Below are 17,187 nucleotides of genomic sequence, written 5' to 3' on the forward strand. Positions count from 1 at the left end.
TCGATCAGCACGAGTGTTGTTCTAAAGCACTATTGATTTAAATAAAAGATTGTTCATTTCCCTTGCTGACCATAATACTTCTTTGCATTCAAACAGATACACTGCTATTGGTCTGACAAGAAGATAGCCCTACTGTACGTTAATGGTCCAGGGTGCTATCATAAGAATGAGAGAGTTTTGGGCCTGTTAATGGCTCCTCTGTGTTATCAAGCTTTTTCTGTGTTGTCACTAAATCAATCGCTTACTTAGTTCAGTGATGAAACTGAAGATGGCATAGGCTCATTCTGTCCTTTTACATGCAGTCTTGAAGAAATCACATTGGTAGCACATATCAGAAGTTGATTGGGGTACACAGATTACATGGGAGATTGCTTACGTTTCAGCTGCATTTACACTGCAGATCTTGGTGTTCAATTTCGTTACTATATCAGATTTTTTTTGACATTTCACTTGCATCTACTTTTAAAAGTGACTCGTATCCTTTGTTTGCATCTACGGTGCACACGGCAAAGATGCAGTGACCCAGAAAAAAGCATTTTCTATTCCAATAGTTTCCAGAGTTTAGTTTTTTGCCTTATGTCCACACTGCTCCCAGTATCTTTGACCCACGAAAACAGTGTATAAAGTGCGAAAGAGTTTGGAAATTAGTGTTCCATTTCAGTACAGACGGACTGAAACACAAACTTTTGAAAACAGAGGCTGTTTGGTCTTCTGGACTATTGTATTACTCCATAATTTGTCAAGACCCCCCATTTAACTTGTTTTTCAGTTTCTGATTAGGTGGGCATGCATGAAAAACAGATATTTAACATTTTATGTAGTAACTTTTTGCTGGTATATTCATTTCCAGTTTGATATTTTATTATTATATAGGCCTTAGAAATATACAATTTTAAATCAGAAATGTAAATTCACGTTTTTATTTAATTAATAATATATCAAATAATGGTTTATATTAATATCAATATATTAATATAAACCATTAAAATATGTAATATTGTAATTAAATGTAATAAATAATTTGAATACTGTTTTATATGAATATATTTCAATGTATTATATATATATATATATATATATATATATATATATATTTATTAAATTTTTTTATTTATTTAATAAAAAAAAAATTTAAATAACCTTTTTTTGTGTTGGGAATTAAATTTTGTTTATCAGTGGATTTTAAAAGTGATTAACCAACAAAAATTAATAACACATGCTAAAGTTTTATGTGCCTCATATGTATCCTAGGAGCCTTTCAGTGTTCAGCACCCCGGGGTGTGTGAGGAAGACTCCCTCCAGAGCAAGCAGGATGTTCACGCTCTCCACTAAATCGCCTCCCCCAAAGGTGCCTCAGCCGGAGCGACTGGACGAGGTGTACGAGGCCCTCAAGAGAGGACTGCAGTAAGTACACAAACATATGAGCTCTGAAAATTGCATGTTACCAACAACAGTACTAGAACTAATATAAAACAGTTCTGCTTACACAGTGCATTAGTCACAGACAGTGACACAGATAATGTGGCATACTTTTACAGATCATACCTGCAGGTCCATCAGATGGAGCTGGATGGTCTGAACAGGCAAATGAAGGAGTCTAAGAGGAACTCTCGCTTGGTAAGTTTTGGTGCTTTAAAATTGTGTTATGGTACAAATAATGGCTCATTTCTGTATTGTTTGATTTGTAATGTCGCTGTTGTTCTTTTGTAGGGTTTTTTGTATGAACTTGACAAGGTGAGTGGAACCTTCCTCCTTTTCATCTGACGCAAGTTTGAATTTAGAGACTCAAAGATGACTAACAGTGCCTGAACTCATTTTATGGATGTATGTTTATTATGTTTAAGCATTAAATATCATTCTCTGTTCTAACTTAGCAAGTGAAAGTGATTGAGAGATTCATGAGACGACTGGAGTTTCATCTTAGTAAGGTAAGCCTGCCATTCAACTGTTATGAAAATCAAATGTAACGGTCCAAATATTTTGAATATGTTGTAAAACCCTGCTATATTTATTAAAACCAGTTTTTATTTAAAACATATGTTGGAAAATATTAAAAAATGTGACGCTGAATATTTTTAAGGTAAGGAAAATATAATTACATATAATGCATATTACATATATATATATATATATATATATATATATATATATATATATATATATATATATATATATAATTATAATAAAAAAAATTATGACAGCTGAATATTTTGAGCCATTAATTAAAATAATTTTAAAAATATATAGAGATTTCTTCTTCAATATGAAATCATTATTACATCAAATATTATATTAAATAATTTGTACATTTTAAAATCAATTTGTGTAAGCTAATTATAATGTTTAATTTTGATGGATGGATGGATAGATAGACTGATTTAAACTTGTAGAGCAGAAACTGAATTATTTCGGTGAGCAGACATTGTATTGTGCACACTTGCCACACAATGTTGTGTGTGTTTGAGCTCAGCAGGTCTGCTCTTGTTCAAACGACTGCTCTTGCATGGCCCAGTGGCTCTGATAACAGCTCTGCATTGTTGTGCTCATGTATTCACGCACGTACTTCAGGACTTTTTTCCTGACAGATAGTCACCTACAGGATATAAACCAAGCCTAATGCACCCCTCATTGTGGACACATTCTTAGACAGTGTTTTTCTTTCCGCTTGCAAACATGGATGCTGAGCCACTGCAGGGGACACGGGTCACAGGCAGAGGACAGCTTCGGGGTCTGCTCAGATTCTTAGTTTGTTCGGGGAGCGGTTAAACCCTCCGCTGGACCTGTTGGAGTCTGTACTAACAGCCTAAACTAACCCAAGCCAGCTGCACTACAGGAAGAGGCCTTCCTCTTTCCTCTTCTTCCTCGCCAACCCTATTTCATGTGTGATTAGTGTGTGTTTTATGAGCGGGGGACGCTGCGGGGAGTCTCTCTGCTTTTACTAGGTCAGATATGTTGGGCCTCTGTTGAAATGGAGGAGGGCAGGGTTGCCAGGTCTAAGAAAAATATTCTCAAAACCTGCCCAAAATGAGTAAAAAGCAACCCTATTTTATTCTTTGTCTTTTTGTTCCTTGTCAGTATTTTGTCTCTATCAACGTTGACACAAATCAATACCAAATATAAAGTGCTGGATCCGGTAAAACGTGAACTCTCCTTTCCCTTCAAACATTTTCAGAGTGCCGGTGTGTGTAAAATTTATCATGACTGAAGATGAGGGAACCTTGAGTGAACGTTCTTGTGATTAATGCAATAATCTACTCTGCAACGGGGGATTTGTCAGCTGTTTGTGAAAGTAAGGATCAGAAAAGACTATTGATGTCAGGAACTTTGTCAGTACACAGTTCATGAACCAGTTTCTTCCTCAAGTTCAACGGTGCAACTAAGTGTGATTAAAATGGTTGCCTCCTTGTTTTCTCTAGCTTGTGAATTATATATTTAATTGTGTTTTGTTACTTGTAATCGCTCCATGTGACTTGTAGTGTATCTGGTTAACTCTTTATAATCACATATCACGTCTAAAACCATGTTGAAAGTGCGACGCGTGCTGAGTGCCGATTTCATTGCTAATTTAAATGCGTTTGTGAGCTCGCGATCCTCTGCCGTTTGTCGTTGATATAGCCACCATCAGCTGTTCCTGCACACGTGTGGCAGTCAAGTTTTTAAATAGTTCATCTTTTGCAACTGTGTGGATTAATACTGAATGTGTGTCCTTGTTATTACTTATGGTTAAGAATAGAGCAATATGCTGGTGTTTAACTGCATTGCTTTAATGCACTCCTGCATTGGGCTCACACATACACTCTGCACTCTGACTACTTCAACAATGTTGATAAACTGTGGTGGGCGTTTCTCTGAACGCAGTCAACCAATTGCAACATTGTCATTGGACAAGTCAGCACAGATTAGCAACAAATTAGCAAAATTAGCAGTTTGAGAATAAATGAATTGCTGAAAGAATCATATAAGAGTCGTTGGGATAATTAGGTAAAAATAAATGCAGATTCTAAGATAATGAAAGTATTTTTGACCTTGTATGCATATCTGACTGTAGTTGGAGACCACCAAAACCAAAATATTACCTTTTATAATGCATAATAGGGACTCTTTAAGACATACTTGTAGATACAGTATTCATGTTAAAGTACTGACTGACTTTCCATACACCAAACACCCATTAAATATGTGACGTGACATATTGATAATAAAAACGTAACCTGCAACTATATATTTTTGTCCTCAACTCCATTTTCAAAAGCACAATTTTGCTTGAAAAATGCAAACCTGGCAACACTGGAGAAGGGATAATGTGAGAAAATAGCATTAGAATTAGCATATTTTCTTGGTTTGAAGAGTTACTTATCACCTAATGCAGTGTCAAGCAAGCGAAACATCCACAAATGCACTGAATGAGCATTTTTCTGTTATGAATTTCATACACACGTTAGTAGTTTCAGTTTTGTTCAGAATGCAGTTGTTTAGTCTTGATGTTTAATTGAGCATGATAAATTGGCAGCCATATCAGTATCAACTGATACATCTTTTTAATGTTATTGTTATCGGCCTGATAAAAAAATAAAATATCAGCCAATAAATGATGGCTTATTTCTGCCTGTTGATCCACTTCAGATGCACAACAGATGAGCTCTTTAGAAGGATTGATGCTGGATGGATAACAAGATGTATAAAGAATTATCTGTTATCAGTATATGCCAAACTTTTCTTGTCAGTGCATTCCTAATGTTTATTATTATAAATATTAATTGTAGTCAATGTTTTTACGATTTTTGAGTATGTTTATATGCATAATACTGGCCCGGGCTGTATTATACAGCAGGCACCCACATTGATGAGCCCTTTTGTAAACATATTTCAAGACAATATCAACAACTTTAGGTTCCTTTAGAAAGAAAAAGTGCAGACATGTTACAAAGATGAATATTTCTAAGGCTCATGTTATCAAACTGGAACATAGCTAAGTTTTTTCAGCTGTGTATGTTAACGTGCACACACACAAACAAGACTGGCTCTGCTAAGCTGGTGAATGGCAATGTTTCAGATGGTTTGCAGGGATGGTGAAACTGTGCATTAGCTGTGGCCTGCACCGAATGAGAATGAAGAGGCGTGTTGTTATCAGTTTTGTGTAGCAGTGTGTATTGACAAGAGAGGCGCTGTCATAACTCTGTGAAACTTATGACTGTCCCGCTGACTCTCTGCCAGTGTGCTGGAACACACTCACTGGACCAATCCTAACCACCTCCAGATGGAGATTTTCCTTCTCTCGCTTTATTCCTTTCCTTCGTCCTTCTTTCCATTATTGCAGGAAACCTTTTAAGGGCTGCAGACTGTTTCGCCCCTTGTTCTCGCCTTGAATCTTGAGGACTGTGTGTGATTGTGTTTCTCAAATTTACACCATATTGTGTGTGTGTGTGCTTCCAGTATAAGGCTCCCCCGCTGTGTCGGGTAATTCTGCAGGATACTGCTACTAATGTATTTCAGAGGATTAGGTTTTTTTCATCTTGTTCTCAATAGGCACACATTTAACTAGCAATCTAATGGGTACTAAACTGTTTTTATTTAGAGCTTTTATTCAACAAAGATGCTTTCAATTGACTGAAAAATGACAGTGACTGCATTTAAAATGTTACAAAAGATTTGAGTTTCAAATTAATTGAGTGTTCTATTACTCAAACAATCACACAAAGTATTATGAGTATTATTCTGATCATCTTACTAACTCCAAAGACTGGAGTAGGCCTAATGAATCCATTAAAAAATTGAAATCCCCTACAGATTATTGTTTGTAAACTGAATTCACTTTTGAGCAAAGATATAGGTCGGAATTAATCACAATTTAAGGGTTTTTCCCTTTTTTAGGTAAAACAGAGATTGTCGCTTGATAAAATGTGTCATGGAGAGAACCTATAGAAAATGATTTCTCAAGTACAGCAAGTAACAACGACATTAGTTTATCTTTCAATGTTTTTAAAAAATTCTACTGTAAAGCCATCTGGCCCTGGAGCTATTGAATTTTGCTTGTTTGAGAGAGCTTCATTTAGTTCTTCCCACTTTAGAAATTTCTCCAGTTCTGTATTATCATCAGATAGAATGTGGGGCATTTGAATAGAATTTAAAAAAATCAAGTTCGTGAGAATTGTAGTCAGTTCAGATGAATACAGAGTTGTATAGAATTGTTCAAAGAGAGAGTAAATTTCTAACTCATCTTTTGTGACCTTGCCATCATCACTACGAATGGATGTTATAATATTTGTAGTAGAATTTTTCCTGATTTGTCTGAAGTTTTAAATAATTTGGAGCGGGATTGGAGCAAAATCGTTCTGTTTGTTCGGATGTTATTAGATCAATCTCTATTTGTATCTTAAGCTGTATTTACACTGCATGGTTCAAGTGACTCAATTCAGATTTTTTTTTTCTCCCATGTGGCTCAGATCGGAAATGCCCATGTTCGTGTAAGCAGGAAAAACTCAAATGGATTCCGATTCACCCAAATCAGACTCAGGCCTTGTTCATATGTGGAAATGTATCCGATATGAATCGGATCTGTGCCCTCGTGTTTGCAGTGTAAGCAGGTAGATTGGATTTTCACCTGTCAATGCGAGTTGTGCATTATTAAAAACCACAGCGAATCACGTAAACTCTGCTGAAGTCTGTTCCGATATGAAAGCGTCAGAGTCCCAAACCTTAAATCTCATACACAAGGGCTAAAAAAGCTTTTATATTGTCATGTAGCACAAATATTTAAGCATGTTTAAGCGAGAGAGTGAAGAAAGAGAGCGCAACATCCGCCACGTAACCAATATAAACTATTATTAAACTGTAGCTTAGGTCACATGCATAAATCACGCCATGGACATTACATTAAGATGCCTACTGAAAAGGCCCAGATTAAAAGAGGGCAAAATGAGAACTTTTCTGTCATAAACTATAGTAAAACAACTTGTCAAAAAGAATTTCAAAAAATGAAACCCTGCGAACACATTAAATGCAGGAGTGGAGAAAAGAGCGCAGTTTTATTATCAGCTGTCAGTCAGCGCTCACTTGTTTTTTTTTTCTTGGTCAATGCGACTTTGCAGTGTGCTGTGTAAATGCACACAATCGGATACGAGTCACTTTTAAAAGATGATGTAAGCAGGTCAGCAAAAAAAATCGGATGCAGTCACAAAATCGGAATTGACCATCAAGATCTGTAGTGCAAATGCAGCCTTAGCTCTTTCTTTATAAATTTCAGAAGATGGCTTACTTGCACATTTCAGGCCTAATTGCTTATAAACTGAATTCACTTTTAAACTGAAATTTGCTTCAGATTATTAATAGTGAACTAAATATACATTTTTCTTAGGCCTGCTGAATCCATTTTAAAGGGCACCTATTTTACCCCTTTTTCAAGATGTAAGATTAGCCTTCGTTGTTTCCAGGATGTGTCTGTGTGAGTTTCTGCTCAAAATACATATCGGATAATTTATTCTAACCTCCAGAATCTGCCCATTTCTGAGCACAGTGTAGCTGTTTTTGTAGCCTGTGGCTTTCAATCCAAATGAGCTGTTTCTCCCCGCCCACAGTTGCATGTCTGCTTCTCCGGCGTTACATCAGATAAACGGCTCATTAGTCAAAAATACCAAGTAAATTTGGTTCATGTATTTATGGTGGAATTTATTCAAGCCTTTCTGAAATGACGAGTCCCACAGAAATGCCGTTTGCAGTACACACACACACACACACATGCACACACACACACACACACACATTAGCGTTAACTGACACCATGCGGCCCTGGTGATTATAGCGTTTAAGTATTATTATGTTATAACACTTATAAAAATCACAGAGAGTTGTAACAAATATTTTAATCCCAGTTTATTTGAAAAAGATGTTCTGTGGACATGTATATACATGTTATTATAGAAACATGGTGCCTGTAAATCAATTCGGTGGGCAGGGAAAACCACACTCCTACGTCACGTTGCATTGGGCCTCAAAATCACTGGGATTTGCGTCCTATTTTAATGTCAGGAAAATTAAAAATGAGACTTGTGTTTCTATCACTCCACCATGACAGTGGACTCATTATATATACAGACAGTTCTGTCCAAAGAGCATACAAAAGCTGATTTTCATCATAGGCGCCCTTTAAAATTAAAATCCCCTTCAGATTATTGTTTGTAAACTGAATTCACTTTTAAACTGAAATTCACTTTAGAGTATTAATAGTAAACTGAATATTGCTTTTGGAACTGAAATTAGCATCAGATTATGACTGACCTGAATCATCTTTGTAATAAAAAATCACTTCAGATTATTATTAGTGAACTGAAGTTACTGCTGAACTGAAATTCACATCAGGTTATTTGACTTGACTGAATCCGTTTGGACATCAAAGGGTTACTTTAAGCAATATGTTATAATCAATAATATTTCACAATTTTTGATCAAATAAATGTAATTTTGTTTAACTTAAGCATAAAAGATGAATAAGAAGGCTACTGACACTTTCAAACAGTAGTCTACAACATACGTTTTTGCAGAAAAGAGAGTATATTACAGTATTACAGTTTAATCCTAATTCATAACCCGATCACTGCACCTACAAGAATGCCAGTGTTTGTGAAATGTATTGTCTAATTTATTTATAAACTGTTTTTCTTAAGCAGTGAATGACAAAAAAAGCATGAGATTTTTTATTTTATAGCCTTGGGTTTAATTACAGTGCTCACAATACCAGTTTATACCTGTTCAGTAATGTTTAACTGCCAAAACATTTCATTCTTGGCAGAGCTGGTCTTTCTGTGATTATCCTCAGCTGGGTATCGCTTTTTAATGTTTTAACGTCATAATCCACTTATTACACCCCCCTTGTCTTGCTGAACATTCTTCCAGTGAAGTCAATGAAGCTTTCATATTGTTTCCTCATTCATCCATACTGTTTACAATGGACAGCTCATTCTTTCTGTAATCTCTGAATTACAGGGCCCGTGCTGTGAATAATTGCTGAGTTTCTGCTTCTGATCATAATGTCTCCTATTCTGAACATCTGCTTAAATTTTACTTGATGTAATGAGGAGATTTAACTAGTTTCCTGTCTCCATTATGGGCTTCCACTTTTGCAGACCTGCTCAAGGTGTTGCAGATAGATCAATAAAATCTAAATTACGTGTATTAGAGACAATGAGGCCCAGAAGGAAGTGCTTGGGCAAGAAAAGATTTAACAAGGCGATGTTGTGGTTTGGGCCTGGTTGTGCGCTTGTGGAGTTAATCGGGTCAGTGTCACCATCTGGAGACCAATGAAACTGTGGCTCCCTCTTTAAAGCTGCGGTTACATTAGACTTTGTGCATGCGGAATTTGTTTTGATGGTGCTATGAGAACGGGTGGGATAAAACAGTTTTATGTTTTTAATAGCGTGAGGTCACATTTTAGTTTTCTATTGGCCTCAGAGGCTACATTCACACTGCAAGGCTTAGTGCTCAAATCTGATTTTTCTCAGATCTGATGTATTTGCATAGCTGTTCACATTGTTGTCATAAATGTGGCCAACATCAGATTTGCAGTGTGAACAGATCATGGTCCTAAACTGACCTGCATGCGCCAAAGTACTGTTACAGACAGCACAAAATGTCTAATTATGCACACAATGTGTATACTGTATGATACAAGCAAGTTTTCAGATTGTTTAATATGATTATTTCCCGTTTTACAGACAACTCTGGTGTATTTCATGAACTATAAAGGGTTGTTCTTTGTATTTCGGCATTTAAAACCTAAAATAAGTCACTTGTGATTGAAAACACTGATCATTTGCGATTTATGACCACCGCGGTGTGCGTCTGTCTGACCACTGGGATAGTGAACTCATCAAGGGTTAATGAGCAGATGCAGACTTAGTTGAGTTGGTTTATCTCTACAACAGGCACATGCAGAAGGGTAGTTTGGGTGCTTGAGCACCTGCCCTTTTTTCTCTCTGAAAGTTCATCCTTAAAATGAAAGTGCCCACCCCAAGTTCTTGGTGAACTATTACCGCTGCACAATAGAAAGCATCCTGACCAACTGCTTCACAGTCTGGTATGTAAGCTGCTCCGTTGCTGAGTGAAAACTTCCCAACGCATCACAAGGACCACACTGCCAGCCAAAGAGGACATCCAGAAGAGCACCCAGTATTCTTAAGGATTCCTCTCACCCTGCCCACAGCTTTTTCCCCAGAGCTGTCTCTCTTTTGAACTCTGCCCCCCACTGACTCTTTTACCCCCCTAATACACCCCCCACTCTCCTCGTAACTTACACTCCTCATAATCACTGCACTATTTAACATTTGCACATTTAAAAATTGCACATATTCATTACGCTACATTGCACTGTTTCATTTATTTGAACTGTACATACCCACTGTACATGTACATTTGTAATTGTTTATCTATCTACACACATCTGATTATTAATTACAATCTGTACATATAATCATTTATTATAAATCTCTGTTCATAGCTAATACAACTTGTATATAATGTTGATAGTACATCCGTCTGTAAATATCACCATAGTTTTTCTATAACTGCACTTTATAACTTATACCTGTATCCTGCACTTGCTGCTATTGCACTACTGGTTAGACCTAAACTGCATTTCGTTGCCTTGCACTTGTACTTGTGTAATGACAATAAAGTTGAATCTAATCTAATCTTTGCGCATGGATCCCCTATCCACAACACCCCCGACGCTCTTCAGCTTTGCGATCAACACATGCCCTAATGGTTAGCTAGATTGGTTAACAAGCACCAGTTTTGCCTTCATTTTTTTTTTTAAACGAACAACCAACTTACTCTGGTAAAGTAATTGCCCTGTGTGCCCTTCTAGTATACTGCTGAGGAGTAGATTATGTTTGCAGCACAGAATGATGACACATGTCACTCAAAGATTATGTAAAAGTCACATGAAATCCTACATGATCGTTCACACGTTTTCAGCTGGAATTGCTATTGAAGGCATTTATGTATTGCACATAATTAACATATTTCATTGATTGTAATGAGCACTGTGTTTATGTGTATGTGCGCAGATTGATGAGCTGTATGAGGCCTACTGTATGCAGCGCAGACTGAGAGACGGAGCCGATAAGATGGTGAAGGCTTACACTGCATCTCCAGGCAGCAGAGAGGCTAGAGAGAGTCTGTCAGAAGCTAACAAGAGCTTTAAAGAGTACACAGAGGTAAGAGCGTGTGAGAGGGTAACAGTATTTGAGAAAGAGGAAAAGGAATTAAGGGCTCTGTCTCAGTACACACAAAAATAAAGACGAGATTAACAGTGTACAGAGTATTTAAAATGAATTATAATGATTAGTAAATTCAGAAAAAAAGAATAATTTCACCTTATAGGTCATGAACTGAATCTACTTTAGAACCAGAGCTAGAGAGTAAACTGAATTTCACTTCCGTTTTGTTATTGAACTGAATTCAATTCAGAACTGAAATTCAATTCAGATTACTTTTACTGAACTGAATTCACTTTAGAATTACAACTAAAGATAGTAAACTGAATCCACTTCAGAACCAAAATTCACCTACAATTGATGTTAATGACCTGAATTCAATTCAGAACTAAAATTACTATTATTGAACTGAATTAATTTCAGAACTGCAACTTAAGATAGTAAACTGAATCAAAATTCACTTCAGTTTGGTGTTATTGAACTTGTATATCTGTATATATTAAATACGTATATATCTATATTAAAACTGAATATCTTTGTTTGAGAACTGAATCTATTCAGATATTAAATAATGGCCCGTTTCCACTGAGTGGTACAGTTCGGTACACTTTTATGGCCATTTCCACTGTCAAAAGGTACCATAAAGCAAACCGTACCATACCCGTTTTTGGGTACCCTTTGCAAAGGGAGCCTAGCATGACAAAAGGGTACCAAAAGGCGTAGCTAGATGCGTAGCTAGGCTATTTCGCCCGATCATTGATCTGCAGTTATAATCAAATTATGTCCATAGAAAGGTTAGTAATGAACATTTGTACACAAGTATTTATGCGTATAAAGCTTCTGAGTGGTTCTCAAATGATTTGTGAATGACACGTACAGTTTTACTTTGAGCGAGATTTCCTCAAGCGAGAATGACGTCGGCTGAAACTTTCTGTCCTACACCATTGGTACCCTTTTGGCAGTGAAAACGCAAGCCTGATAAAGGTGACCTGTACCGACCCGTACCAAACTGTACCAGTCAGTGGAAACGGGCCATTAAATTCAGATTTTTTTTTTTTTCTTCCAAATTAAATTCTCTTCCTGTTTTTAAACAAAATCCACTCTAAATAAAAGTTCAATTTTACTGTGTTTAGGGATTGTTTTTATTAAAAAACTGTTATCTGACTAATTTATTTACCATGGTAAGATAAAGATCAAGAGATTAATATGGAAACAGTGTTGTAATTTATGGTCCTGGTAAAAATAGCACCCTGAAAATGTGATTAGTTTTATGAGTCTGGAAGTTGAGACTTACACTCTACCGATTATGGCTTAGGCTACAGGTTTTTCTGCCTCCAGACAGATGGATACAGGGCAGAACTAGACCCATTCGATATGCTCATGGAAATAATAGAGGGAGACAATCTGATTAAGAGTGGACAGCCTTTCCCAGTCAAGTGCTTTTCATTAGCATAATGGTTGCTGCAAGACACAAGCGTTAAACTGTAGGAAGAGAATTCCCCTTGATTGTCCACCATCTCTCTGACTGTAACTATTTACTAAATACTGCACTGAATTTCCCATGTACAGCCTAATATCTTTTGATAATGTATTCTTTTTAAGTTAATTTTGAGTGAATCGGTAGTTTGTGATAAAAAGGCAGTGTTTACTGTATTGTTGGAAGCTAAATTGGATGCTTATTTCTGTTATTCCTGCAACATAGTCCTGTAATCCTCTGTGTATTTACACTCTGTCTCTGTCCCTGCAGAATATGTGCATGCTAGAGAGTGAGCTGGAGAACCAGCTGGGGGAATTCCATATCAAAATGAAGGGTAAGTCAGTTGCTGCATTTGCCACTAGGGTCATAATGGTCCACTCCAAGAGGATTTTAAAGGGGTCATGACATGAATATTTTATTATTAGTGTCTGAGCACAGATGATGTGAGGACCTCTTAAAATTGCTCTGTTTTTTCTTGTATCATCATCTCCAAAAATCATGTTAGATAGCTTTTCAAACTTTGCACATACTATAGATTGGTGAAAAAATTACATCTGATTTTTAAAGTCTTACACAAATTTTACACATCTTACACTTCTGCTAACTGGAAATGACATGTTTTACACTGTAATGCTCGACTGGCAACATAAAACATTCCATTATGCGCCAAACAAGCAACATTTCATGTCGCCAGTAGAGGATTACAGTGTAAAACATGTCATTTCCTTTTACCAGAAGGTGGCACTATGACTATGAGGTTTCAAAGCATACTAAAGCCTTGTATGATGTTTATCACAGCATTTTAACACTTTTTTTGACATATAAGTTATTTCACTGGCAGCGAGCAAAGTGAGTGTGCAAACTCATTAAGATGGCGCTTAATGAAAAACAGAAGTACTCCTGTACAGAAGGTGGCGCTGCACAATTTTTCACTTCTGACTCTCGCTTGTAGTACTAAAGTCCTCACCCTCGTTCTTTTTGCTTGTGTATTTATTGCATAAGATTTTCCTCCTCCGTTTAATCTCCTTCTATACAACATGCATACACGTGGTCAGGTGAAACAGGTGTACAGGAAAAAGTTTCAAGCCATTAAATAAAATGAACTTAAGGATCTGTAATTCCTGTGTGGTCAGCTAGACCATTTTGTGCTTGAATGCCACCGAGTTGTTTTACTGTAGCTTCAGCAGTTAAAGACATATGAACAAAAGTGCCAATCTCATTAGTCAGCCAAGTTTTAATGCGGTACGTCAAACCAGCCCCCTGGCAGTTTGCACATATGTGTGCAGACTCAGATCAGCGCCTTTTGTTTAGTCATAAGGTGTTAAGTGTTTGCTGATACTCATGCGCAATATTTGTTCTGTGTTGCATGAGCATTAAAGTATAATAATGCCTCAAAACAAAGTTTTTGTAACTTGTATAATCATACTGCCTCCTACTGTTAGCAGGAAGTTTAGCACACATAAAAAGTTTAGATATTAATCCATATATTTATCTAAATTTATCTATAGGAATATTGCCCAGCTGATACTGTTTTCCAAAGGCCACTGAATGGCCCCATTTGCAAAGGTCGTTTTTCTGCTGCTTATAGCTTAAATTTAATGTTCCTTGCGGTTCACTTATAATGTTAAGAAAGTCATCAGACTCATTCATTGGAGTATGTCAGATACCAAATGTTTTAAAGGGAGCTGTTAGGACAGTGTAGCTGTTTGTGTTGCCTGTGACTTTAATGCAAATGAACTGGTTCTCCTTGCCCACTGTTCCCACTGACATGCCAGCGCTTGTAGCCTTCACGTAGATAAACAGCACAGTGACAGGCAAGAAAGAAGCAGATCTCCCTTACTACAGTAAGAACTTTGTCAACTGTTATTTGATATATTTGTTGTGGAGTTAATTCAAGCCTTTCTGTAACGATGAGTCACACACAATGTCGTTACAAAGTTAGCGTGCGTCACACTCTCGCACGTTTGGCTTTGCACTGTTTTTGCATGGCAAATGTAACAGGATACACGTTAATATCCACTGAGTTAACGTCCATGTACCGGGATTGAAGCATCGTCTTTTATAATTGTACTGACACTATGCGGCTGTGGTAAAGAATTTCAAAATGATTTTACTGTCCTTATTACCAATATGCACTGATTTAAAAACGTTTTAAACTTGTTAAACTCATTCTTTAGGTGCAGATGATCACAGAGAGCTGAACAGATCTTTTAATCCCAGTTGGTTCCTGCGTTACTTTGTGGTGGGCCTCAAAAAGGGAGGAATTTGGATTCTATTTTAACCTCAGAAAATTTGTAAAATATGAGACTTATTGTGTTTTTGTAACCCCAATATAACCGTGGACACACTATACCTACACACAATTCTGTCCAAACAGCTTATAAAAGTTGATTTTCATCATAGGTGCCCTTTAGGCCATAAAAATTGTTTTAAAAGTGCAAAAAACTCTTATGTCAAAGGATTAAGGAAATTTCCAGCATTTCTAACCATACTTCTTGCATCTCTGATATAAATTAATTTCCAGTCCATGGTTGATTTTAAGTGTTGTGTTTTAATAATGATGTTTTTGTTTCAGGCTTGGCTGGTTTTGCACGTCTATGTGCTGGAGATCAGTATGAGGTGAGCTCCAGCTTCTCTCTCTTTATAGCCTGCATGCAAACCTAATGTACACATAGTTTTATAATATTTCATTGAAATGCCTGTTACTCTAATGAAGATTTCAGATCTTGAGAGTGAACTTGACATTCAATCTTGTCACATCCCTGTTAGTTTCCAGAAACTCAAATAAATATGGCATGATTCAAAATACTGTATATTAGTTAGCTCCAAAGTAGACTTGCATTCACTTGAATTCTGTATAGAATCCCTAATGGATCAAATCTAGTCACATTTCTTGAGTAAAATGGATTGTTAAGTGTTTCATGTTGACTTTCCTCTATCTTTACATTCATCATGTCCTCGTAAAGTTGCATTGGCGCCATCAGTGATCTGCTTTGTAGTTTGGTCAGTGGCAGATATGATAGATAACGATAGTGAGCTTGGGGTGAAAGCGTCTGCTTACGAAAGAGACAGATCTCGGCATCTGTTCTGCACAGTGAAGAACAGATTCGGGGAGGCAGAGGCTAATTAAAGAGGGGCGAATGTTAATGTGTTGGCTCCGCCTCCACCTGTTTAGCATGCAAGAGCTTTAGAGTGATTGACAGGCCAATCAATGCAGTGAGGCAGCACAGTCTGCTCAGCAAGAGCCCTAAGAGATGTGACAGGAGGGAGGTGGTGTGAAAAGAACAAGAAATGGACTCGAAAATATCTAGAAATGGATAAGAGAGTGGGTGGCAGTGACTTGTTTTTTTATTCGGTCCATCTGTTATTCTCACTCATTCTTCATTGCATTTACTGTGGAAACAGACACAAAAGATTTCATGCCTCCTTCTCTACCCACTTGAATGAATAATCAGTTTAAAGGTGTTTAAAAGCTTAACATTTTGTTTCATGTGGTCTAATACAAGAGAAAAAAAATAATATGATGGCAAATAGAGAATGTAAGAAAGAATAAAAGCTTTATTCTGTAAAAACAAGCTGGTTTTTGTGATGAAATAAATATTTAAAGGATATATTTTTCTGGAATATTATTTATTATATGCAGTTTCATATTCCAGTAAAATATCAGTTATTTAAATGATTAAAATTTCTAAATATTTATGTTATAAAAATACATTTAAAAGATAAATTATTGTTATTATTAATGTTATTACTTTTATAATAAGCTAATAATTTAAATAATTGTTTAATTGATAGGTACTACATTTAATACCTGCAAAGATCTTTATAAAATATGGTTGCCAGCAGTGGAAGTTGTGATAACTTTCCTAATCCACAACAAAAATAACGATTATATTAATAATAATAATAATTTTGTTGTTTCAGTACTTCCCAAAGGTTTGAAATATACTTGTGGTTGTAGCCAGATTGAAACACACCTTTTATTACTACATGTGACAAAAAAAAGTGTTTTTTTAGCAATATTTTTCTTTATTATGACACAGTTTTTTCACTGTTTCTTTTCAATGGGTTGAAGTTTTTAAAGAAAAGACTGCTGAAGTAAACAAAAGAAATCCACTTTTTGTTTTACTTTCATTTTATTCAGGAGCCATGTGCAGCCAGGTAAAATCTGTTGCTGACAATTTGTAGAGTATTGACAAAGCAAGTTAGATAAATTAAATATATGTAGTATATCAACATCAAATTAGAAAAAATATACAGCAAATGAGAAATAAATGAGATAAATAAATAAAAACAGACAATATCTCTAAAAATTGTAATAATTACAAGAATAAAAAGTGTAGATTATTTAAATAAGGCAAATGAATCAATAAACCATTTCTAACAGTGTACAAATATTTTGCAGCCAGTTTAGATCATTTCGTTCTCTCTGCGCATATAGATAAGTTTATCTGAGTTGTTTAGATCAAAGAATTAAATATTTAATGTTTGTGTCACTCT

At 36.1% G+C, this 17,187-nt stretch overlaps 1 protein-coding gene across 3 annotated transcripts in view; it reads left to right on the forward strand.

Moving 5' to 3' along the window:
* ripor1 (RHO family interacting cell polarization regulator 1) overlaps nt 1–17,187 on the forward strand; it is a 155,517-nt gene that overhangs the window by 106,609 nt on the left and 31,721 nt on the right. For all 3 annotated transcript variants that reach the window (XM_056478095.1, XM_056478094.1, XM_056478092.1), the window contains exons 3-9: nt 1,252–1,404; nt 1,539–1,617; nt 1,711–1,734; nt 1,875–1,928; nt 11,061–11,210; nt 12,958–13,021; nt 15,263–15,306. In XM_056478095.1, coding sequence (XP_056334070.1) covers nt 1,252–1,404; nt 1,539–1,617; nt 1,711–1,734; nt 1,875–1,928; nt 11,061–11,210; nt 12,958–13,021; nt 15,263–15,306 — 568 coding nt within the window. The remainder of the gene's footprint in view (nt 1–1,251; nt 1,405–1,538; nt 1,618–1,710; nt 1,735–1,874; nt 1,929–11,060; nt 11,211–12,957; nt 13,022–15,262; nt 15,307–17,187) is intronic.

Source organism: Danio aesculapii, chromosome 18 (genome assembly GCF_903798145.1).
Source record: "Danio aesculapii chromosome 18, fDanAes4.1, whole genome shotgun sequence".
In the NCBI taxonomy this organism is placed as follows: domain Eukaryota; kingdom Metazoa; phylum Chordata; class Actinopteri; order Cypriniformes; family Danionidae; genus Danio; species Danio aesculapii.